The 24,796-nt window shown below is 58.5% G+C and overlaps 1 protein-coding gene across 3 annotated transcripts; it reads right to left on the reverse strand.

Moving 5' to 3' along the window:
* Positions 1 to 265: 265 nt before the first annotated feature.
* PDE4C (phosphodiesterase 4C) lies at positions 266 to 23,611 on the reverse strand. 3 transcript variants are annotated; one of them, XM_045585825.1, is made up of 16 exons: positions 23,458 to 23,610; positions 18,811 to 19,016; positions 7,886 to 8,077; positions 7,356 to 7,392; positions 7,191 to 7,264; positions 7,015 to 7,067; positions 6,565 to 6,677; positions 6,392 to 6,485; positions 5,721 to 5,884; positions 5,438 to 5,536; positions 4,879 to 5,043; positions 4,696 to 4,795; positions 3,876 to 4,030; positions 2,493 to 2,615; positions 2,087 to 2,269; positions 266 to 1,577 (listed from the first exon to the last, which is right to left on the reverse strand). In XM_045585825.1, the coding sequence occupies exons 1-16, from the start codon at positions 23,497 to 23,499 to the stop codon at positions 1,188 to 1,190; spliced, it is 2,190 nt and encodes a 729-aa protein (XP_045441781.1). In that variant the 5' UTR covers positions 23,500 to 23,610; the 3' UTR covers positions 266 to 1,187. The 3 variants fall into 3 exon arrangements, with proteins under 3 accessions (XP_045441781.1, XP_045441782.1, XP_036306024.1); XM_045585826.1 differs by lacking the exon at positions 5,721 to 5,884 and having other exon boundaries at positions 4,696 to 4,782; positions 23,458 to 23,611; XM_036450131.2 differs by lacking the exons at positions 18,811 to 19,016; positions 23,458 to 23,610 and adding an exon at positions 10,591 to 10,779.
* Positions 23,612 to 24,796: the final 1,185 nt, after the last annotated feature.

Genomic DNA, 24,796 nt, shown 5'->3' on the forward strand with positions numbered 1-24,796 from the left:
AGTTCTAGGATGGAATACGGAACCTTCCGGAGACAGGAATGGAACCTGACACTGGAACACAGAGCGGCCTATCCATCCCTGCCCTAGGCTGAGCTCCAACCAGCGAGATGCCAGAGGGGAGGCCAGCCAGAACAGGACCCCCCATGCGCTGCACCTCCCGCCGCCAGGGGGCGCCGCTAGCTAATGTCCAGCACCCAGCAGGGTAGAGTAGGCAACGGGACTGCTCTGTGCCTCAGTTTCCCCATCCATGAAATAGTCATACTAGTTTAAGTTACTAAGGATTTATTTAACTTCAGAGAAACGTTCACTGCCCCAGATTCCTAAGATATTTCAGGGTGGTCACAGACACTACCTCTCAACCAAAGTTTACCCAAATAACTAGGATCAGGCCATAGAGGGGAAACTGAGGCCCAGGAGGCCTCCCTAGGAGGTGTCTGGGGCACCCTCAGAATTGGGAGATACAGAGACCACCGAAGGAGTGACAGGAAGTGTGTGCTTTTGTTGCTGTCCGGAGGGAGAGTGGGGGGTGGGGCCAGCAGAGGTCCTGAGGTCAGAGAGAGAACAGAAATCACAGCTACTTAAAGCAATAACTGCTGCACAAGCAGCCACAGGCCACCTCAGTCTTCAGAGATGTCCCACACGGAGCCCTCTCTTTGCTGCCCCCTCACCGCTCCCCTCTGGGGCTCCAGAGCCAGAGTTGGGAGTGGACAAAGCTTTTCCCCATTTAAGGCCCCATTCTCCTGCGGGGAGCTGCCCAGCAGATGAAAGGGCGGTGCCTGTGGGGGGGCATCTCCTTGGGGCTGACTCCTCCCCCCATGCACAGGGCTGCCCCAGGGGCACAGAGCAGGCTCAGGCCTGGCACACAGGATGTGCCCAATAAATATCTGACAAAGAAGGAAAGAATAATAATAAGAAGAAGAAGAAGAAGAAGAAAAAGGATGAAAGAATAAGTGATGGGTGTGGCTCAAGAGTGACCACTGGAGAAGTTGGGCCTGACCCAGCGCCAACATCAGAGCTGACACTGGAGGAGGAGCGCTCAGCAGAGCCAGCGGTCAGAGTGGACCCCAGCCAGCTTCCTTCCCGAAACCTGCCTAGAACGAAGGCTGTCTCCCTCCGTGTGCGGAGAAGGCAAGCCCTGAGTCACCTGGGACTGCGTCCTGGAAAGTCCCCCAACTCGTTAGGGGCCGTTAGGAGCCAGATGGCTCAGCCACTACGTTGCCCTCCTGGTCCAGGCAGGGCTTGCCCCCGGCCCTCTGGTTGTCTAGGCATAAGGCCCCAGGGTCTGAGCTGGCCTCAGGGGACAGGAGGTCAGTGCCCGGTGACTCTGAGGCCTCCTGAGCCAACATTCTCTCCTCCTCCTCCTCCTCTTCTTCCGCCTCCTCCAGAGTCAGCTCGAGCTGGAATCTGTCGAGGCCGCCCTGCTCGGGGCTGGCGGGCTCCGCCGGGCTGCGGGGGATCTTGCTCAGGTACCACTCGCGGTTGTCCTCCAGTGTGTCCAGCAGGCCCTGGGCATCTGGGTGCACCAGGTCCGCCCAGGTCTCCCACAGCGGGTGGGCGATGTAGTCAATGAAACCCACCTGGGGGCGATCGGGGTGGGGCGGGGGAGGAGGCTGTGCTGTGAGTCACCATGGAACCCAGATCCCGTTAAACCTCCAGGCCTAGGCTGTTCTCTCTCCCAGGAATGCCCTTTCCCAACTCCTACTCATCCTTCAAAGCCTTCTTCAAACAACCCCTCTTTTAGGACGTCTCCCCTGCCCCTCGGGGCTCCCCCAACCCCTAAGTCTTTCCTCCCACCCCAGCACAGACCCTCAGGGCGAGGTGTATGAGTCCCAGACTAAGAACCCCTGCAGGGGCCCCACACCACTCAGAATAGACATTTCCAGACCCCTGAGTGCAGGTCCCTCTCCCCGTAGCCCAGAGAGAATGGATCCCCGCCTGACCCCACAGCCCAGGGCAGACCACGCCCTTAGGCCTCAGTCCCTCGTTGACCAGCCAGGGGTCAAGCCAGAACTCATGGGGTGGGCTCAGCGACGCCTTTCCCTCCCCCTCCCCGGTGCCCGCCAGCCTGGCCCCGTCGCCCTCTGACCTGGGACTTCTCCACCGAGGCCGTGTGCTTGTCGCACATGGGGCTGATGTCCAGGCCCGACGCCCGCTCGCGGTCGCCCTGCTGGAAGAACTCGGCCATGATGCGGTCCGTCCACTGGCGGTACAGGGGCAGCGGCTTGGTGGGGTTGCTGAGGTCGGCACAGTGCACCAGGTTCTGCAGGACCTGAGGAGACCATCCCAGGCCGGTGAAGCCCCGCTGTCAGGCCGGTGCCGTGGACACACCCCTCTCCCAGGTCGGGAACGGAGGCCCGGGAGGGGAAGAAGTGGCAAAGGCACAGCCACGTGAGCCTTTCTGCCTCAGTTTCTTCAAACTTGGCGCACAGGCGACGCTTCGTAAGTGTGGCTGAAGGAGAGGCGTGGGGACCCAGGCCCTCCCGGCCACGCACCTGGATGCGGTCGGAGTAGTTGTCCAGCAGCAGGACGCCCAGGCTCGTCACTTTCTTGGTCTCCACCATGGTCTTGAGGTCAGCCAGGAGGTTCATGTGTTTGGACATGTCGGTGGCCAGCACCTGAGGGCAGGGGAGGGGGGAATGACAGGGACGAGCACTGCTCCCACCCCACCCCTTACTCCCAGACACCACACCCCTCAGCCCCTCGGCCCTCCGAGTTTGTGTCCTCATCGTGAAATGGAGGGACGTAATGAGATTGGCTGCAAACCCAGCTCACAGGAGGAGCTGAGTCAGGGGTCCCACCTCCAAGGTCTTTAGGCTCATGGGATGCACCCCACACATTAAAGGTTCAGTGTGGGGGTGAGGGCAGCAGCGAGGCTCAGCCCAGGACATGCCTGTGCCAAGGCCCTGGGCTGGATGAGCTGGGGACACAGAGGAAGCACTTAGGGCTGGAGCCAGTGAGGTGGACGGGAGCGGAGAGGGCCTCAGGGGGGAGGGGACTTACCCAGAGGGCCATGGGAGCCATAGGTGGACTCGAAGCTGGGAGGAACCTGACCTGGTGCTCCCCAAACCTCCCTGTGGCCATGTGTGCTTGGGAGGGCTGTTTTCAGCACTTTGGAGGGAAGTTTGGCCCCAAACACAATTGTTTAAAAATCAACTTCACTGGATCCATAGGGGCCCAGCCCAGGAATAACGAATTCCCAGCCCAGGGGTTTCTCTGAGAATCAGACAGAAGTCTCAAAACGTTTTCCCAAACCTCCAGTCAGCCCCCGAATGACGCCTTCTTCCCAAGGCCCCACCCCTGTCTCACCACATTTCTAGTTTCTCTTCCCACATGCTGTTCTGTTTGCCGAGAGCACTCCTCACCAGCTCCTCCCCTCCCCACCCTGCAGGCTCCAATTTCAGCGTTTCCTCACGGGGAAGCCCTGGCTGACCTTGAGCATGGCCCCATCACAGCTCTGCCTACACGTCATCCATCACAGCTCTGCTTTGGGGTCCCCGCTCCCGCTCCCATCCACGTGCCCGCCTCCCTCACGAACTGTCATCTCAGAGAGGCCCGAACGGCCTTGGCCATTGTGAAGCTCACAACCGGCGTTCAACAAACGCTTCTAGCGCGATGGAACGAGGCCCAAGACCCCCAAACTTACTGGCGTCTTCCAGAAAAACACCAAAAGGACCGACTAAAGGCTCAGAAGAGTTCCCTCAAACCCCGGAAGCTGTTTCCACATCGCGTGTGTGTGCACCTCGGCCTGGTCACCCCACCCAGGGCTGAGGGGGTCAGCGCCCCCTTTTATAGCCCAGGAAGCTCAGGCTCAGAGCGGAGGCACGCCCAGATCGGCCGGCGAAGACCGCCCACCGGGCCCGGGGCTGTGGCCTCACTATGTCGATGACCATCCTGCGCAGACTCAGCCACTCCCTGGGGCCGAGGCTCTGGAAGATGTTGCAGTTCTCCGCCTGCAGCAGCTTGAAGCCCATGGCCAGGTGGTGGTTCTCCAGCACGGAGGCGTCATTGTACATCAGCGCCAGCTCCGAGTCTGCGGGGAAGGCGGGGCGCCTCACCATCTGCCCCACCAGCCGCGTCTCCAAAAGGCAGGTTTGCTGAACTCTTGGCTGATTCCTACTCACACACTGAAGCTCCAGCCCTAATGCCCCCTCTTCAGGAGGCCTTCTATGACTCTCTCCCTCTCTCTCTCTCTCTCTCTCTCTCTCTCTCTCTCTCTCTCTCTCTCTCTCTCGCCATGCCCTGATTCCATGGGGCTGGGGGCATCTGTGTTCTGCTCTGCCTCCTCGAGGCTGGGGTCTCCTTGGGGACTTGGCATGGCAGGAAAGAGTGTGAACTAAGTGCTGGCTGAATGAACAACTGAATCTTTGTCCAGTTAGACTCTGGGATCCTCAAATGAGAGGGCTCTCCTGGGATGTATACAAAAGGTGCCCAATAATTGCTTATTGACGGAGTTTTCCAGGAAATCTCAAAGGTCCCTTAAACTTTAAAATCTCAGTGGGCTCAGATTAGTTCTGCCACATTTGTTATTCTCTCGTTTATTGAGTGTCTACCATGTGCCTGGACCCGCTCTGAACACCCAAGGAGGAGAAGATTGTCACTGCCATTTCATGAACAGGGAGACTCGGCTGAAAGCAGGGATGGGAACCACTGGAGATCCTATGATGGACAGGTGGAGGCAGGGCCCTCCCAACTCACTGGTGTTAATGAGAAACTGGTTGGAGACCCCAGGATGGTCCACATCGTGGATGGCGCTTGCAAAGATGGCAGCCAGGACTTCCAAGTCTGTGAACACAGCCTGAGCAGGCACGGGCATGAGGGCTGAGGGGCGGGCCCCCTGCCCTGCACCCTGCCCCTGCCCACCTGCCTAGGGGACCGTACCTCCAGCGCAGGCATGGCCAGCAGCACATGCGTGGACTGGGCCACGTCCGCTGCGTGCAGGCTGTTGTGGTAGGCCACGTCGGCGTGGTAGTGACCCTCCAGCGTCAGCAGGTAGGTGGCCAGCGTGTCCACTGGGATCTGGAATGTCTTGAGCAGGTCCCGATTCTGGTTCACCACAGGCCGCCCATTAGGCCCTCCTCCAGGCGGCGCACACACCGTTCCCGCACCTTCTCTCCTTCTGAACGCCTATCCCTCTCTCCCACGCCCCATCTTCCAGGATGCCCTCAGTTCTGGAATCACTTGGTCCTTGACCTTGCCCTCTGGTCTGTCTCTGACCCCCACAGCAGTTCCCTCCAGACTAGGTCTCTCCGGGCCTGGGTCCAGAGCTGAAGCCTGTTGGCTAACAGCAATGGACTGTTCAGCCGAGTGAACTCCTATGCATCCTTCAATGCCCTGCTCACATGATTTCATTCAGGGTGTCAGGGAGGGGCTGAAGGGTGCGTGTGCCCCTGAGGTCCTGAGGTAGGAAGAAATTGGTAGCCCAGGCCACGGGAGGTACCTGAAAGATGCTGAATATGACGGCTGTGAGGGGCCGGTTCCCACTGAGCTCTGCCACCTTGAACACATCCAGCCCCCACTTGTTGGTGTCTTCCAGCTCCTAAAATGTGAAGAACTGGAGCTTGGTCTGGGCCCAGCTTCCCCAGACTCTGAACCTGTGAGCCCCTCCCCCAGATCTTACATCCCCCCGCCCCCTACTCTTGCCCAGAATACAAGTGGGCAAACTGGGACTCAAATAGAGCAGAACCCTAGCCCAGGGCTCAGCGTTCTAGCTGGGAACCCACCTTGGCCAGCTGCCCCTCCTGGTCAGTCTGGACCCCAAAGCGGGGGACGGCGGCTGCGGAGAGGCTGGCGCTGTGGGGGAGCCCCTGCAGGCCGCTGATCCGGGACATGGGCCTCGAGGGTTCCTTGGGGGTCCCCTTGGGCAGCTCCACCTCCGCCTGTTGGTCTGCGGGGGGGGGGGGGGGGTTAGGACTCAGAGGGGCCAATTCACATGCTAGGGGGGTCCTGCCTGGTCTCAGGTCCCAGACTTTGCTAAGCCTCAGGATTAACCTGTTTCCTTTGTTCCTGGATCCCAGGCAGCTCAGAGCCAAGTCCCCACGTGGCCTGGAGCGACCCCTCTTTTCGTGGCTGATCTCAGGAGCCTCTTCCGGTGGACTTGGCCCCTGAGAGCCTGGACTCAGTGTTTCCCCCCAGCAGCTCCATGGCCTTTCCAGCTCTCTAGATGGTTTCCTCCATCGCCTTCTTGGAAAACTTCTACTCATGCTTCAAAACCCTGGCGTTAATGCCCCCTCCTCCTGGATCTTCCTCCTGCTCCTCCCTCTGGCCCAGCCCTCCTTCCCCCATGTGGCTGGGGGTGTCCCTGTCTGTCTGCTCTGCCTCCCCCTGCCTGAGGTCTTTTCCTCTTTCTTCCTCCCTCTGTCTGTGGCCCAGGCAGGGACCCACCACAGCTCACCCAGGAAGGTCTGGGAAATGTACTCTGACACCTGGTTCCCCGAGCGGCTGGTCTCAGACAGGTGAGTCAGCTCCCGGTTCAGCATCCGCTTGAACTGGGGGGGAAGGTGCGGACGGTGATGAGGGGGCACGGCGGGGGGAAGCAAATGCTCCCCGCTCGCTGGCCCTCCTCACCTTGCTGGAGGCCATGTCCCCCACCGAGTGCCGGGTCTGCAGCGCCTCCAGCTGGTCCAGACACCAGTCCAGCTCATCCAGTGTCTCCAAGGCCAGCTTCTGCCCAGTGTCCTCTGGGGGCTGAGCCATCAGAACCCTGCCCTGCCCCACTCGGTGACCCCGCCCCTTCATGTCTCCATCTCTCCACTAGACCCTACCGCCCTTCCCAACCGGGCCACTCCAGACCCCAGGGGTTGAGTCCCAGATCTGTCCCAGGTGGGCAGGTCTCTGCCCCTCTCCGGACCTCAGCCTCCCCATCTGCCATGTGGGCATGGGAGACGCCATCCCTGAGGGTGTTTTGGAGGGTTGCGATGAGCACAGCCTAAGGATGCATGGGCTGGGAGGTGGCCACGGAGAAGAAATTGACCTTGGTCCCATAGTGTGAGGGAGGGGCAGGAGCAGGAGAGTTACCTGTAGGCGGAGGGGGCTGGCTGGCAGGTGGAGGGCTCCCGATGGTTGTCTGCCTGCAGTACAGTCTGCTCTGGGGTGGCCTACCTCACCCAGATGGTCCCGCCGCATCTAGCCCACCTCCTCCCGGCCCTGCCCTTCTCCCTGCCAGGCCCCCCCCCGCCCAGCCGCCTATGTACTTGGCTGCTCTTTGGCCTTGCAGGTGGGCTAGGGCAGCCACATTGCTCCGAACAGTCCGCAGACTGGCCAGGACCTGTTGGGAGGGCAATGATTGGCATTGGAAAAGGTGGGATCGATTCCACCTGCTTGCCTCAGGCAGGGGAGGGGGAGGAGCGGGCACCCACCTGGGCAAAGGGGGTCACAATCATGTCTTCTCCATGTCTGTGGGGAGACAGGACGTCAGAAAGGGCGGCCAGGGAGATGTCCCGCGCGGTCCCATCTAACGGCTTTTGCCCACACTGTGCCCTCCGCTGAGCACATCCTTCCTTCCCAACTCCTCCTCCCCGGGGCCGTACCAATCCCCGGCTCCCCTTACCCGACTCTTCCCTGAAAGCCACTACAGCCCCTCCCACCTCACTCATGGGGGAAGCAGGAATATTATTATATTTCCCCTTTTATTATGGCTACCAGGAAGGTCTCATTAAGGTATCTGCTCAGTTGCTACTAACTTCATGTTTCTGGATTGCCACCCAAAGTCAAGCCCAGATCACCAGGTATCATTCTAGGCATGTTCAACTGAATAAGTGGCTGCCTGACAAACTCCTACTTAAACTTCAAAACCCAGCTCCAAAAGCCCCTGGAAGGAGATGTGCTGAATGGAACAATAAAAGGAGGAAGAGATGAGTAGGTGTCACGCCACCAGCCCCAGACTCACAGGTCGCTGGCCACGGAGGAGTTCCGGGACATGGCCTTCGGCAAGAGGTCATAGTCGCTGTCAGAGCGGTACAGGAAGGACTCCCGCCGCTGGCTGTGTTGGGCAGGGGCCTGGGTGGCCTGGCCGAGGCCAGGCCCGACGTGAGGGTCCTGAGCGCTTCTCCCACGTGAGAGTGCATTTTCCAGGTCAAAGCTGGAAACAGATGAGGCATGGTCAGAGCCGAGGGGCCTGGCAAGCGGGTGGCCTTTGGTGGCTTGAACTGTGCTTTCACATCCTCCCTGGAGCCAAACGGTGGGCCAAGAAGGAGCAGCTTACAGTGTGTCCGCCTGCCTCACAGTCACACCCCCACCCAGGGACCTGGCACCAGCCTTCCCGCTGGGACCAGTCTGACTGCAGGACGTGAGCTTCAGATCTGTCCCCAGATGTCCTGACCTGACTCTAATATAGGCATGGCAGGGTCTTCTCCCCGGGCGCTTTTCTGTAGTTACAACTGAGCACCTGAGAATGACAACTGGGCTTCCATATTACTGAGAAGGAAACTGAGGTCCAGGTCGCATCGTAAGGTCACAGAGACTGGAAACGGGCTTTCTGGGCTCTCTTCTCCGGAGGGGCCTGGGTCTTGCCTAAATCAGGCCAAGGTTCCCCACAGCCGGAGAGGCCCCGCCCCCAGCCAGTTGTGGTCACTCCTTGGGTCACCCGTTCCCTCCCCAGCCCACACCCTCAGCCCACTTGGCCCTGCCCCAACCTAGTCTACCACGCCCCCATGCCCATTACCACCCTCCACTCCCCACCCCCTAGATCCTTTACTCCCTGCTTCATTGTCAGCGAACGCTCTGGCTCTGCTCTTCCACCTCCAGCTTCCGCTAGGGGCCATGCCCTCTTCCCGGAGCACCATCCTCCCCACAGCACCCCTGGCTCCGAGCAACCTTCAATTCCTCCCTTCTCGCTCTTTCAGCCCGGCCCCTCCCTCCCGCCGCACCCTGGCTGGTTAATGGAGAATCTGTGCTCATCCTCCTTGGGGTCAGAAGTCAGAGAAAGAGGGGGAGGGGACGTGAGCCAGAGCAGAGGTTCTGCAGCGGAGGGGCTGCTGGAGGTCACGGGCTGGGAGAGGGCAGGCAGGAGGCAGGCAGACACCGGGGGCTTCTGGCCGAGGGTCCGTGTCCACCTGCTCCCCGCCGACCAGGTCCCCCGTCCGGGATTCGGCTGGATTCGGTCCGGCGGGGTCGGGTTTGAGTAAGTTCTATTGGGTCTGGTCCAACTGAGAGTTCGGTCGGGCGAGTTCTTTTCGACTTGGCTACGTCGGACCGCGCTCGGGCAGGTTCGGGTGCGTTCGGGAACGTTCGGTTGTGTTCGGCAGGCTCCGGAGGATTCGGGCGCGCTGGGCTTTGTCCGGCATCAGTTCGGCTTCAGCAGAGAAGCCACCACCGCGCGTGCGTGCCGCCTGGTGACGTCATGAGGGTCGGGGCTTCCGAACGCGGACCCGCGGGGCTGGGGGCGCGGGGCGGGCGGAGGGCGCCCTGCCGGGGAGGCCAGCGGCTGGCCCAGCAACCTGCCCCCCGAGGGGGAGGCCTGGGAGCGGCCACCCCTCTCCCTCCTCGCCTCTGGGAAAGCCCACCCAAGGGAGACGCACCTAGGGAGGCTGCAGCGGGAGGGGGCGAGGGGAGGAGCGTAGGGAGGGTAACGGTGCTGGGCTGGAATCCCAGGGGCCGGCGCTCAGGGTTACGGGCTGGTCACCGCCGGGGAAGTTTTGTTTTGGGTTTTTCTGCTCTAATCTTAGCTGCGAGTGGCGGGTCAGGCGGTGCTTCCATGACGCGGGCGGCGCGGTGCGAGGTCGCCTTGACTGTGGAAGCCGCACGTCTGTCCATGGGTTAGGCAGGTAAACTGAGGCACGAGGGCCTCGGAGGGACCCGCCATCCCCTAGCCTCACCTTCTGGCTCCCGAGGGCGCTCCCTCAACGCCCCTGGGCAGGAACCGCCCTTAGCAGGCGTCTGGGGGCTCTGGGGGCGCTTTCCCGGAGCTGGGACCCCTTCCCGGGCTGCAGGGGCGCCGTCAGAGACGCCACCACGGCTGCCCCGCCCCCGCCAGCCGTCGCCGGCCTTTGGAAGGGACCTCCGGCGCCGGGTGCCACACTCTCCAGGGGTGTGAATGCTGCGGGAACCGCGCCGCGCGAGGTGCCAGACGGGCCGGCGCCCACACGTCCCACCTCCGGCCCTGGCCTCGCCCCCACACACCCCACTCAGTCGCTCCCCGAAGGGGCGGGATTCGAACCCAGAGCGACGCCGCCGAGTTGCGCTCCGGGTTCCGCTCTCAGTCTGGGACGTGAAACTCCCCCCTCACGCTAGGGGTGCCTGCCTCCTAACCGGGGTCTTCCTCCGGGGCGGATGGAGGAGGGCAGACCAGCGGGGGTGACCCTCGCCCTCCCCCTCCCTCCCGGGCGCTCAGGCCGCTGCCCAGGCGGGAGGGTCCGGGGGAGAGTGAGCCCAGCAGCCCCCTCCGGGACGCACAGCTGGGAGCCCGGCCTGTGTCCGGACCGCGGGTGGAGGGAGTCCGAGACAGGACAGGGGAGACAGACACCGAGCAGGGGCAGGAGGGGCCGAGCGCCCACGCCCTGCCCCGGCCCGGCCCAGCCCAGCTCTCCCCGGCCGTGTCCTCCCCACCTCCAGCCTGGCCTTCCGCTGCCCCCGCCGCCTCGCCTCTCCCCTCACCACAGAGGATGGGCCACGGTGAAGCGCCGCTGCAGGCGGAGGCTCTGGTTCACCAGGAGCTTCCTGAAGAGCCCGGGGGAGCTGCGCGGGGAGCCCCGCGGGGAGCCCGGCCCCGGCGCCGGGGCGGACGCGGGGGTGCCCTGCATCGCCGCAGTCAGCGCCGAGGCAGGACCGTGGAGGCAGGACGGACGGACGGACGGACGGAGCGGGGGCCCTGAACCTTTTCTGGACGGCCGCGGGGGCGGGGCCCGGAGAGGGGACAGAGGGCGCCCCGCCCCGCCTCCCCGCTGGTCCCTCTGGGACGCTCCCACCAGGGGACATGGGGACACTGAGGCCCGGAGCTGGGTGCCACTCTGCTCCCCTCTTTGGGGGCGGCCCTCCGGGGCCTAGAACCCGGATATCACTCTACTTTCGTCAGCCAGCCTGTCTCACAGGGGTGCAGCTGTCTGCGGAGAGTGAGATGTACAAGCCGGAAGGGGAAGCACCCTCCACAGTGAGCGGGGCACCTAGGCAGGAGCGCGCTGAGGGGCTGCCCAGGTCCCACCCAGCCTCCAGTCCCTCTCTGCCCGTTTTCCAGATGGAGAAACTGAGGCCTGGAGCCACAAAGGGGCTGCCCGGCAGCAACAAACCCTTACTCCTTTGCCAGGTAAGGAAACTGAGGAAACAAGGTGGTAACAGACATAAACTTCAGGGCAGGGCAGAAGGCCGGGAAGAGGCTCCTCCTCCTCCAGGCCCCTCCACAAGTCCCCGCCTGACCCCCTCCTGCTCTGACATACCCCAGGCCCAGTCTCCGGATCCTTTTCCCTCTCTTGCTGTCTCCACTGGACAAACATCCGCTCTCCACTCCAGCCAATCTCCTGTTCTGTGAAGCATCAGCTACCCCTCCTCCCCCCGCCCCAGGAAGGATGGGGGGGTGTGTGTGAAAGGGAGCCCTCACCTCTGGGGTCTGGGAGTTGGGGGCCTGAACCCGGTGCTGGGTTGGGAGCCCTGCTCTGAACTGAGGGAAGGAAGCACATCTCAGAGGGTGTCACTGGGAGGCAGGACCCCAAGTGCCCACATCACAGGTAGAGGCCGCTGAGGGACAGGGAGGCTGGGCCTCCCCGACCCCCCCCCCCCCACTGTCTAGTAGGCCTTGCCCCGGGAGGACTATAGCAGTTGCGGGGCACCCCCATTTCTAGGGGAATATGAGATAGAGCTTGGGGTGATCAGGGCTTCAATGGAGGGAGCCTGAGGCACCACGGGAGGAGATCCTGACCCTCTCCTGACCTCCTAACCACGCTATTGGCCTCATTGTGCAGATGAGAAAAATGGAGGTTCAAGGAGGGGTCATGCTGGGGCCCAGGAGGACAAGGAGTCTCAAGGGTCAGTCCAGGAACCCCCTCCTGCCATCTGCGGCCCTTCAACCAGACACCTGGTGGGAACAGACTTGCTGTCCCCGAGACAAAAATACCCTCCGGAGCTGCTGCGGTTGCACCTAAATATAGCCGATCCCCGGGGGCTAGAGGCGGCCAGGATCCGCCCGGTGGAGACTCTGGGGCCAGGATCCCTCCCAGGGCCTCAGCACCATCCCAGCTCCATGGGAGGGGCTTGCATAGTCTTTTGTCCTCTAGGAGAAACTGAGGCACGGAGGAATTCAGTCCCTCCCCTAAAGTCGCAGCATGAAATGGAAGGTTAAGACTAAGTACATCAATACAAACAGCACTTCCTACTTGCCTGGCTCTGAGCCAAGGGCTGTGCACCTAACAGTCACTTGCTTTTTGGAGCAATTCTTGAAAGTGAGACTATTTCGCCGAAACCGGTTTGGTTTAATAGAGCATCCATCGGCTTGGGGACTGAAGGGTCCTGGGTTCGATTCCAGTCAAGGGCATGTACCTTGGTTGCGGGCATATCCCCGGTAGGGGGTGTGCAAGAGGCAGCTGATCGATGACTCTCTCATCGATGTTTCTAAATCTCTCTCTCTCTCTGTACAAAATCAATAAAATATATTTTTTTAAAAAAGAAAAAAAAAGAAAGTGAGACTATTCTGCTTATTTGGCCGGGGCAGGTCGTGGGGAAACTGAGGCACGGAGAGGTGTGTCCAGTTGCCACATGGATTACCCAGCCAGTGCTCTCTCCCACTTAATGCTTCACTGGCTCCATCCCCTCTGAAGTCCCAGGCTTCATGAATGTTTTATCAACAGTTTAATATTAATGTTCATTAATAGATTCAACCTTAAATATTTTATTAACAGTTTTAACAGTAATGTGTTATTAATAGCTTTTTGGATGGAGAAACTGAGACTCACAGCTGACACTCGGCATTGGAATCTGGCCTGCCTGACCCTGGGTGGCCCCCAATCCCTGCGGGGGGTAAAGGGCAGAGGCTGAAGGATGGGGACCCGGGGACCCCCATCCTCACTTTGTCCCTGTGTGCTGCATGACCTGAGGAGGTGCCCCGCAGCCCCTGGTGCCCTAAGCACATGGCTTCATCCCCTCTCCCCCATTTGAGCATCTCCGCCTGGGCAAGCACTTTTCTCTCCTGCCACCAGAGGGCCCCAGGGAGACAGGATGCGGGTGCTGTGCCCATTTAAGGACAAACAGGCGAGAGAAATGACTTTCCTGTCTCCATGGAGTCTAGACAGGGAGAAGAGCGTGGGGGCGGTGGCACGTGCGCAGATGCTCACATGAGTTTGATCTCACGCTCCCCTGCTCCAGACCCTCCTGCGGCTCCTCGCTGCCCTCTCGTCTGAGTCCACACTCTCCGGAGGCCCTGTGGTGCCGGATCCCTGCGGGCCTCCCGCCCTCTTCCTCTTGGTTCACGCTGTGACGGCTTCATCCCGCTCCTTGCTGGGTCAGCCAGGCTCATTCTCACACATGTCCTTGCCCCTACACGCTTCCCCTGCTGCCTCTTCCTCTCTCAGATCACCCCTCCAGGAAGCCCTCCCCGACCAGCTGGGTAAATGTTCTCAGAGCACCTTCTCTCACAAGTGCAAGTTCACATGTATTGTCATCATTATTTGATCTGTTTCTGCCTTGCCCACCAGCCCCTCGAGGGCAGGACCAGGTCTGCCTTGCTGCCAGCTGTGCCCTCAGGGCCCAGCACTCCACAGGCTCTGAGTTAATGCTTGGGAGACAGTAGGGAGTCTCCCCTCCACGCTCCAACCACATTGATTTATATTCAGCTCCTCCTATACCTGGTCCTTCTGCGTCTGAGGCTTTTCACGGTTTGTTCCATCTAATTGGCAAACCCTTCCCTGCACTCTGGCTGACTTTTCTTCAACCTTCAGGTTAAGCTTAGATGCCACCTCTTCCAAGCAGGCCCTCTTCATACACCCTCCCCCCAAAGCTGGGTCAGAGGCCTTCTCTCTCCAGCTGGTATGAGTCTGTCTCCACCATCAGCCTGTGAGCCCCCGCTTGCCCATGGCTGTGTCCCCAGTACCGGACCTCGCACACAGTAGGTAGCTAATAAACGTTTGCTGAACGAGATGCTAGGATCCTTCCAGACCCAAGTGTCCCACCGGGACAGTGGGGGAAAGAGCCACAGTGGGGGACCAGGCTCCCACACGGCAAGTTCTCCAGGAATACAGGAAGTACAGCTGTGTGTTTGCATTGCGTTAGTATTCTCTGCTTGCTGGGGAGCACCTAGCAGACTGGCCTTGAACCCAGTGGGCCTGAACCTGAGGGCTGAGCCCCTTCCCCACATCAGCACATACACGCACCGGCAGGATTCTCAAGTTCCCCTTCACAGGGACACACCCGTCTCAGAACCTTTCAGAGCCACGTGGGCTCTCCCCCCGGACGGGCCCAAATCCAGTCTCTGTTTGTTCTTTCTTGAAGATGGAAAATTATGAGTCACTGGGAGGGGGGAGGCAGGAGGAGCTGAGGGCTGGGAAGTGGAAATGGAAGCAGTGGACCTGCTGGGTCACCTGGGAAGACCTCCAATCCCAGATGCCTCGGGGCTGGGGAGTTAGGCTCGGCTTGTAGACCAGGAAGCCAGTAAACCCTAGGACAGAACTCAACAGAACCAAATATCAACAGTGCAATGATTGACATTCCTTCTGAGAGCCAAATTTTTTTAAACGTAAACTTTTTCTGACGCCACTTCTTCAAAATAGACTCTCCCAGGCTGTGGTATTTTGTGGAAGAGCCGTATGTGGCTCACTAGCTACGATTTGCTGACCACTGCCCTAGGAGGTCCACGGACCGAGGTGGGAGAATGACCATCTAGAGAGGAAATTGACTCCCCTGAGGTGACCAGCCTGACCAAGCCCAGGACTCTAGACCTGGCCCCCTCCCACCCAAGAAGGGTCTGGGACTCCTGGGCCCTCCAGCCCTGGCCCAGCAGCTGAGACTCCCTCCTCTGTTTCTCTCCATCTCTCTCTTGTCATCCCATTCACCTTTTATAGGAAACAGGAGGAGCAGCCCTTCCCCCTTCAACACCCCCTTCTCTACCTCATCCTTTCTTAAGGGAAGGAACATCCTGTGCTCAGGCTCCCAAGAGGCTTCCCCCTTCTTCTGGCGACAGGGGCCAGCGGTGGGGGAGAGGGTTGGTGGCAAGGCGGGCCACAGAGCAAGCTCCCCCCCAGGGCTGGGGACAGCCTGACCTGTTCCTCTCAGATGCTTGGTGTGGCTCCAACCCCACAAACGTCCGCGGACACTCCAGGGTCTAAAAAAGGACTTCAGTTGTGTTACAGCAAAGACAGTCTCACTGGTCCACATACCCACAAGGACCACAAGGGCAAAGTACACAGGCAGATACTCAGCTGGTGCGCATACGACCGAGCACCTCTGGTCACACACCCAGAGGCAGCAGCTAGCTGGCTGCGAACACTCACGCAGTAGGACAGAGCACACTCAGGGTCACTATTGCGCAGATTCACACACACTTAGATGCAGCCACTCCTGGCCCTCCCAGGCACCCCCCCTAAACAATCATGTGTCACCCCGTGTAAAAACAGCTTTTTCCTCTAAAGCACCGGCCTCAGCTGAACAGTAGAGACCCCCGCCCCCTGAAGAAGCAAGGACCCTTCCCAACTCCCACGAGTCCGGGCTCCCCTCCCCCACGCCCACCTACCACCTATGGAAGGAGGTGGGCCAGGAGCACCTCGACTTCTGCAGCCCCCGCCGCCGCGGGCCCCGGTTCTGCTGTCTGCGGCCCGCGGACTTGTCCGGGTCCGAGGAGTAGAATCGCTGCTGGATACGGATGGGGCACCGCGGCTGCCGCCACAGGTGCTTCGGGGGTCTGGCTGAGCCCTGGCCGCTGAGAGCGCGGGTCAGCTCGCCGGGTGCCCACTCCCCTTCTGGTACCCCCGGGGTCTCCATGCTCCAGCGGAGGGCAGCAGGGAGAGGAGGAGAGGGAGCCTTCCTGGGATGAGGAATGTCTGTGTCTGCGCCCCGGTCTGCCAGGGAGGGCGAGGGTGGAGACGAGGAGCTGTGGGCGCCAGCGGTGTAAACAGGGGCTCAAGGTGGGGCGGACGCCGGGGAGCTGTCCGCGCCCAATGGTGCTGAAGGACAGCGGGGTGGGGCGTCTGGAGGTGGAAAACTTGGGCGTGGGGATTAGAGACAGGTGCTGGGGAGACCCTCTCCCTCTCTTCCCCGCTGCCCAGCGCCGAGAATGGTCTGTCGTTTTCCTGTCATGGACTTGGACTTGGAGCAGAGAAGACAGAAATTGTCCTCCCGATTGGAGAGAGGCAGGGCCTTGGGAGACCCCCAGCGTCCAGGCACTGTCCCTTCTTCTGGCTTTGGAAGGAAAGAAGGGAGTAGTAGACGGAGGGTGGGTGAGACAGCGAGTTGCTGTCCTCGAACTGTTGGTGCTGAAGTCAAGGCAGGGAGACCAGGGTTCCTGAACACCTCCAGACTAGGGCTCCGTGCGCATGGAGGTGCTGAAAGCTGAACAGCGGCGGGTCCTCAGCCCTCCCCAGTGACGGTAGCAAAGGAGTCTGGAAGCAGTCAAAGGCTCTGGTCTTCAGAGGGAGTAACAAATAGCCACCTATCCACCAAGCTCAGACATTCAGACTCAGAGGGGGTCTCTTTGGAGTCCTAAAATTCCTCACTCACACAGGGTAGAGATCTGGGAAGAACAGAAAAACGTGCCTGCCTGGCGTGGGCACACAGAAGCCGCCTCTGGTCAGGGCCGCCAACAGTGGGAGTGGGCAAAGAAGGGCACCCTTTTATAGCCACACCTGTGCCCGGCGGAAATGGCAGAATCTCATTTGTTCTGTGACACACCATGGGCCCTTCACAGGCATGCCTCTCCCCTCCCTTCCCCAGTTCCAGAAACTCAAGGCCCTTCCCGCCAGGCTTTCTAATCTCATGAGAAATTTCCTGGGAAGTGGAAAAGGAAGGATGAGAACACTTTCTATCATGATTAACAGAAGTAGATGTGGACACCCTGGCCAAGTAGCTCAGTTGATTAGAGCATTGTCCTGATACACCAGCGTTGGGGGTTCCTGGTCAGGGCACATACAGGAATCAACCAATGGATGCATAAATAAGTGGAACAACCCCCCCCCCCCTCATTCTCATCAATAAATACAATTTTTAGACGAAACCGGTTTGGCTCAATGGATAGAGCGTCGGCTTGGGGACTGAAGGGTCCCGGGTTCGATTCTGGTCAAGGGCATGTACCTTGGTTGCGGGCACATCCCCCAGTAGGGGGTGTGCAGGAGGCAGCTGATTGATGATTCTCTCTCATCAATGTTTCTAACTCTCTATCCCTCTCTCTTCCTCTCTGTGAAAAATCAATAAAATATATTTTAAAAAAATAAAAGAAATAAATACAATTTTTAAAAGAAGTGGATGTGGACAAGAGTAGGGCCGAGAAGTGCAGGCACTAGGCTGTGGTAGGAAGGCCTTGGTGCAGAAAATTTGTGAACAGAAAGAGCCCTGATTTTTTCAGAGGGCGTAGAGGGTATTTTATGGATATTTACCAGGGACACTCTACCCTCTACCCTCGCTCGAACCACTAGGTTGGGGAAATGGAAAATATCTGGGCCATGGAGCCAGACAGACTGAGTATTGCCATGTCTTGCTGAGTGATGAAAAACAAGTGACTCCTCTCTGCCCTTTACTTTAAAAAAAGTTAAATATGTTTTTATTGATTTCAGAGAGAGAGGAGGGAGAAAGAGAGAGAGATAAAAACATCACTGATGACAGATAATCATTAATTGGCTGCCTCTTGCATGGCCTCTACTAGGGATCAAGCCCACAACTTGTGCTCTGACTGGAAATTGAACCCTGATTGATGGATCATGGATCAACAGTGAGCCACTGAGCCATACTGGCTAGGCCTGTCCTTTACTTTTATGGCTCAATTCTTGGCCTTCCTTTCAATCCCCTGTCCTCCAAAACTGACAGTGAGGGACAACTTGACCCACTGGTGGGGGACATGCTGGTCAGTTATCACTTCCCCTTCCCAAGCTTGTTTTCTGTTCTGGAAAGTGGGGGTAATGATGGTGTCCCCACCTCTTGGGGAGATGTAAATGAATGTCATGTGTGAAGGGTCAAAGACAAGGAGTTGCCCATACCAATCCCTGTTCTCACTTACCCTCCGTGGGTGTCCACCAATGCCTGGTGTGTCTACTTCATAGATAACTTCCGAATCTGCCTACTTCTCTCCAGCCCATGGCTCCCAGCCTGGTTCAGACACTACCATCTCCTGCCTAGAACTGCCTTCTCCCTGGGCTCCTGCTGCTTCCACCCTGCCCCAGACAAAACCCCCCTCCACCGGAAGCCAGAGGAATTTTTTAAAATGCCGATCGTAACCATTCACTCTCTTGAAAACACATCCATGTCTCCCCACTACACCATTCCCACCTCCTGAGGCTCTCCTCCCACCCTCCAGCCATGTTGATCTGTATTCAACTCCTCATACGCCACACCTGGGCCTCTTGAGTTTGAGGCTTTGCACAATCTGTTTCTTCCTTGTGCTCTTCCTGGCTGATTCTCTTCATCCTTTAAGCCACCTCTTCATCCTTAGATGCCACTTCTTCCAAGAAGTCCTTTCTCACCCTCTACTCCCCAGTGCTGGGCTCCACGGCACCTTCATCTCTCTGGTTGGTATGACTCTGTCTCCACCGTCAGCCTATGAGCACCTACGTGCCCATGGCTGTGCCCCTCATACAGGGCCTGGCACACAATAGGTGCTCAGTAAGTGCTTTATGAACAAGTTAAAGAAATGTCCATCTAGATGAGCCGTTTTCCTCTCTCTCCTGGGATCGGCCTCCCCCTCTGCCTCCTCACCTGCCTGAAGCTGGACCGTGGCCTTGCTCTGTCCCTCGAGCCCCGATGGTGAACACCACACAGGAGCTGTGCTCAGCGTCCCCAGGGGGCCTGAGGCGGCTCGACAGCGGTGGCAGCAACGGGGTCCCTGAGAAGCGTCTCCAGATGACACCACTGCCACGGGGACTCGCAGGGGCTGAGCTGGAATCCGCAGACTCTCGGACCCGCTAGGGAGAGACACAGTAGCAAGACATGAGTGACTTCCCAGGCACAGGACCCTACTGGCTCCCTGGGACCGTGCGGCTCTGAGGTTCCTTCACCCAGATGCCTGTCTGGCCCAGAGAGCTGGATCCCAGTTTTACTGCCCCCCCCGAGTGAACTCACTTCTCTGAACCTCAGTTTCCTCATCTATGAAATGGGGAGATAGATCTCAACCTTGCCAGATGTGAATAGTGCCTGGCCTAGAGTAGGTATTACAGCAATATTTATTTATTCACCAATTAATATGCAGTATATTCATTATTTATAACATCATGTAATTTATACTGCTATTTGTTATAATAAAAGGCACTTTAATGGTATTTCATAAATTATATTACTTATTAAAATATAAAAATAAAACATGCAGTAAGTAAACAAGTGAATCATAATGGCAGTACCGATGGCCAGTCTATCTTGCATACTCATTCCACATAGGGGCTGTTCTAAGAAACCTTGTGGGTCAGCCCATGAGGCACGGCGAGGCCATGTTGTACCATTATCTTCATATTACAAAAAGGAAGACTGAGTCTCAGGACTTCAGTAACTTGCCAGAGGTTAAATAAATGGTGGGGATGGGATTCTGGACGCTGAGCCTCAGTTCATTTCTTAAAGGAAGGACTGGACAGGAGAAATTAAATAAAAGGCTGTCTGCAAACATGCTCTGAGTAGACACTAGAGGCATGTAAACACCAAACTGAATCAGGTTCAGTTAATGAGTCGGGAATGTAAGGTCTCCAGCCCAACAGATCTGGGGTTGGTTCAGTTCATGTGCCTGGTCTCTAGGGCAAACATGCCTCAGTTTCCCCATGGAGGAGGGGCGGTGGTAAGAAAACAGTGCCAATTCCTCTGGGTCATAGGTGATAAAAGAATAGGGGCTCAGTGGATAGGGCATCGGCCTGCGGAGGGTCCCAGGTTCGATTCCGCTTAAGGACATGTACCTTGGTTTCGGGCACATCCCCAGTGGGGGATGTGCGGGAGACAGCTGGTCAATGTTTCTCCCTCATCGATGTTTCTAGCTCTCTTATCTCTCTCCTCTCCCTTCCTCTCTGTAAAAAATCAATGATATATTTAAAAAAGGAAGAATAGGGGTCCTCTGGAAGGGCCAGCCGCCCGCTCAGAGCCCGGCCTCGCCCCCCTGGGCCCTGACCCTGAGGAGCTTCCCACAGAGGCCTCCCGGACCCTGCCTTCCTCCCCGACTCCCCCCCACTTCCCCCAGGGCTCAGAGAGGTTCCTCATCTAGGTGGCCGGGCTGGCCCCCCACGCATGCCTGTCTCCTGCTCACCTGGCCCCGCCTCGGTCTCTCCCGCCTGTGACCAGCTCCACACGTGCCATAACCCCGCGGGCGGCGCCACACCCAGGCCCCCTTCAGCTCCCAGCCAGCATCCTGCCCCCACCCGCCGGCCTCCCGGCCCAGCTCCTGCTGCAGCCGCTGCCAAGGGCCACCGTCCCGGTTGTCCCCATGCCCTGTCGCATCGCTGTTCTTTTTTAAAATACAGAGAGGAAGAGAGAGGGATCGAGAGCTAGAAACATCGATGAGCATCATCGATCAGCTGCCTCTTGCACACCCCCTACTGGGGATGTGGCGCAACCAAGGTACATGCCCTTGGCTGGACTCGAACCTGGGACCCCCTCGGGACGCCGGCCGACGCTCTAGCCACTGAGCCAAACCGGTTTCGGCATCGCTGTTCTTTTTGTCCCTCTCTCTATATATATAAAGGAAGAGGGGACTCTTCTCCCTCCCGCCGTGGGAGCCTGTGCTTGTTCTTTCATGAATTTCCACCTTTGCTGTACAAAAGCACCAGCCACAGGCTGGGAGCTGTCCACGGTGCTGACCCTAGGGAGTGGCACCCAAACTGGAACCAGCAGCAGAGGGTGTGCGCTGGGGGTCAGAGAAGTACCCGGGGACATGGAGCTCAAAGGGCGGCCCAGCTGTTTTCTGCCCCGCCCCCGAGCCTCACCAATGAGTCAGTGTCCACCATCAGACTCAGCATTCAGATTTAGAAAGTGAGGCCCAAGACCACAGGCTGACCAGGGCCACAGCCAGGGCAAGGGGAGCAGGGAAGAAGCCGAAGGGAGTGCACAGCAGTTGGCACCTCAGAGCCTCTGCCAGGTGCCGGAAATGGCACAGCTCCTCTTCTCCTCTTGTCTCCGTGCCACAGAGGAGGACGTCAGTGTTCCCAGAGAAATGACCTGCTGTGGGTCACACAGCTGGGCTGCTTAGCTAACCTCTCCCCCAGCTCCTTGCACAGATTGATCCCTCTAGGACCCAGCACTCCTGACATCTCCCCGCCATCCCCGAATCTGAGCTCAACTGACACCCTCACCCCCTCTCACAGGTACCTGAATTCTGCCGCGGAAATCTAAGTAGTCAACCCGGGCCTCCCCCCGGAGAGGGTTCCCAGCAGCGAGGAGGGAGGGTGTTCAGGGAGAGTAGAGGGTGTGTGGGAAGCAGGCCTCTCCCAGGACAGGAAGCCCACTGATATCAGCTGCCCACTTCCTGCTTGGGGAAACTGAGCCAGAAACTTGCCCACATTCATATCCATTTATTTATCCAACAGATAAATAAAGTAGCTCAGCCGAAACCGGTTTGGTTCAGTGGATAGAGTGTCGGCTTGGGACTGAAAGGTCCCGGGTTTGATTCCGGTTAGGGGTGTGTGCCTTGGTTGCGGGCATGTCCCCGGCGGGGGGTGTGCAGGGGGGCAGCTGATCGATGTTTCTCTCTCATCGATGTTTCTGACTCTCTATCCTTCTCCCTTCCTCTCTCTAAAAAATCAATAAAATATATTTTAAAAAAAGAAATAAAAATAAGGTAGTTAGTATAGTGCTAGAAAGAAAACAAAACCACATAAGGACCTGGAGAGTGATGGGGACACGGGGGGTAAATGTCACTCGGACATAGTTAGGGGGCCTTTCTGAGGAGGTAATTTTCACCTGAGACTTGAACGAGGAGAAGGAGCTGACTAGGAGCGAGCTTGGGAGACAGCACACGAGACAGAAGGGCCAGCAGGTGCAAAGGCCCTGAGGTGGGGCTAAGCTGGTGGGTCTGAGGAACAGCAGAAGGAGGGAGCGGAGTGGAGAGTTGATGCACGACCTTGGGGGTGGGATGAGGATTTGGGAATGAATTATGAGAGTGGACTGAGGGCTTTCAAGGGATGTGATTTGCTTTATGTGTGTTTTTTTTAATTTCAAAGAGGAAGAGAGAGGGAGAGAGAGAGAGAGAGGGATCAGCTGCCTCCTCCATGCCCCACCCTGGGAACAGAGCCTGGAACCCAGGCATGTGCCTGACCGGAAATCAAACCATGACCTCCAGTTCACAGTCAGCGCTCAACCACTGAGCCATGCCGGCTGGGCTTGGCTGCTTATTTCCATCCATTCTTCAGCTCAGTGGTCACCTCCTTGGAGAAGCCCTCCCAGCCCAGCCTGGGCAGCCCCACTCATACTCCCCTACTTCACTTTTGGTCTCAGTTTAACATCCGTCTCCCGGTCTATGAGTCTCTGTGCCCCCGTGCGTAGCACGAGGCCAGGCTGTAGGTGCCCCATGTGCAAAGGAAGTGACTGATGCTGTAAACGGAATGTTTGGGGGAGTGCCAAGAGGCCCCCACTTTACAGAGGAGGAAGATGCGGCTCAGAGATGGGGGTGGATAAGTGTACTAATGTGTGTGGGTACTTGCCTGCTGGCTCATCCTGATCTCTCTTAAGGTTTTAGCCCCCCCTCCCCCATTTTCTTTCTTTACAAAAGAAAATAGTGCTGAAACCGGTTTGGCTCAGTGGATAGAGCGTGGGCCTGCAGAATGAAAGGTCCCGGGTTCGATTCCGGTCAAGGGCATGTACCTTGGTTGCGGACACATTCCCAGTAGGGGATGTGCAGGAGGCAGCTGATCAATGTTTCTCTCTCGTTGATGTTTCTAACTCTCTATCCCTCTCTCTCTTCCTCTCTGTAAAAAATTAATAAAATATATATTAAGGAAAAGAAAAGAAAAGAAAAGAAAAGAAGAGAAAAGAAGAGAAAATAGTCCTGGAGAGGTTATCAGCCACTCAGGTGGCAGTGACCAGCCTGGGATTCAAACCAGCTCCTGCTGAAGGAGCCCCCTGCCGCCTGTAAGCCTGCTCCAGTCTCCCAGAGCGAGACCATTGGCTCTGCCCCAAAGGTGTGGCCTCCCTTCCTTGGGTAATAAAAAACTTGGTTCCAGACCAAGAGTGTGCCTCCCCCGCCCCCTTGGTCCCTTGTACCTCAAGATAGTGGCCGCAACCCTGGGCTCGACACCTGGATTGAGTCTCAGACTTGGAGTGGCCTCTCTGGGCCTCGGTTCCCCCACTTGGCTCCAGGCAGCTCTGGTGTTTCCGAGCAGGGGTGCTGCTGGGACACCCGCCCCCATGGCCTGTATAAGGCCATCTCCTGCCACTCACCTCGCTGAGCAGGAAGGAAAGTGCTGTTCCACTGCGCCTCATGCTGCGGGCGTCTCTGAACCTGGGGAGACGGATGTGAAACCCCAGGCCCCAAAGGGTCCAGCCTTGCCCCCTAGATGGGGCTCACTCCCACACCCCGCACCCTCTCCTGGAACCCACAGATACTCAACTGAGGCAGCTAGGACACCACCTGAACCTCTGCAGGGGCCTCCATCCAGGCACAGGGCCTGGGTGCCCACATACACTCCTCCCTTCTCCCTGCTGTGGTCAGCAGCTTGGGACCATCAGGTCCCCCAGGGAGACGTCCCCTGGCCCCGGGTCCCCTGGGGGAGCCCTCAGTTCTCAGACCGGCTCTGGAGGGTTTGGAGAGCCCAGTTCACCACCTGAGAGCACTCCAGACTCACACGGCCTCTGTGAGGCCCAGGCAGGCCTGGCACACACCTCCACGGCCCAGGGTTCCCTCAGCAGAGCCCTTAACTGTCAGCGCCAAGCCCAGACCGGACACACCCACACACCACCCTCAGGGCCCAGCCAGAAGGCTGCAGGCAGAGTGATGGGGAGATATCACCGAGAGAGACGAGCATGGCAGAGAGAGTGGCCAGGGGGCTGACCTAGTGTGGGAGAACAGGGAAGGGGGTGTTAAGTTTAATTGCTCCTGTGTTTGCTTATGAGAGAGGGAGAGAGATGGAAACACAAGGAGTCAGAGAGAAAAATGGAGAGAGAGAGACAGAGGGATGGAGAGAGTAGGGGTTGGGGTGGGGGGGAGAAAGAGGAAAGAGACAGACATTGACAGAGAGAGAGATGGAGAGACACAGAGAGAGGAACAGAGAGACAGAGAGATGCAGACAGACAGGAAGACAGAGAGAAGTGCCATAAGACCGGGAAGGTTTTACTGGCTTGAGGTCTGGGACACTGTGCTTCCCCGCAGAGCCCTCTGGGGTTTGAGGGCGGCCCCCAGGGGTCCCCGGAAAGTCGCTCACCTCGCTGCCGGCCGTAGCCCCTCCACACGCAGCAGCCGGAGCTCCGCTGAGCCCGGCCCGGGAAAGTTCACGGGGCCCCGGCAGGGACAGGAGTTCCTGTGGTGCTTCTGCCTCCGGAGCCACAGGTTAATGTTTCACCAGCACGGCTGCCTGCTGCCCCCGGAACCACCGGAGCATGACTGTCCCTCCGCGGGCTTTTCCCCAGCGTGTGGGTGACCTTGACGGCAGGCTCCCTGACCACGCATTTCACAGCAGCTCACCCAGCCTGGAGGGGCGGCGCCAGGCCCAGCCGTGGCCCAGGGGCTCGAAGCTTCCCTGTCCTCGCGGAGAAGCCCCAGGGCCTGGTGGGGACAGGAGCA

This window comes from Pipistrellus kuhlii, unplaced genomic scaffold, assembly GCF_014108245.1.
Source record: "Pipistrellus kuhlii isolate mPipKuh1 unplaced genomic scaffold, mPipKuh1.p scaffold_m20_p_21, whole genome shotgun sequence".
Lineage (NCBI taxonomy): Eukaryota > Metazoa > Chordata > Mammalia > Chiroptera > Vespertilionidae > Pipistrellus > Pipistrellus kuhlii.

Coding starts and splice junctions, on each gene's coding strand:
- PDE4C (XM_045585825.1), bottom strand. CDS start 23,499: ATGAGGCGCAGTGGAACAGCACTTTCCTTCCTGCTCAGCGAG. Junction 2,270..2,492: donor ACTACTCCGACCGCATCCAG/GTGCGTGGCCGG, acceptor TGGTCTCCTCAG/GTCCTGCAGAACCTGGTGCA. Junction 1,578..2,086: donor CCTCGGTGGAGAAGTCCCAG/GTCAGAGGGCGA, acceptor GATCGCCCCCAG/GTGGGTTTCATTGACTACAT.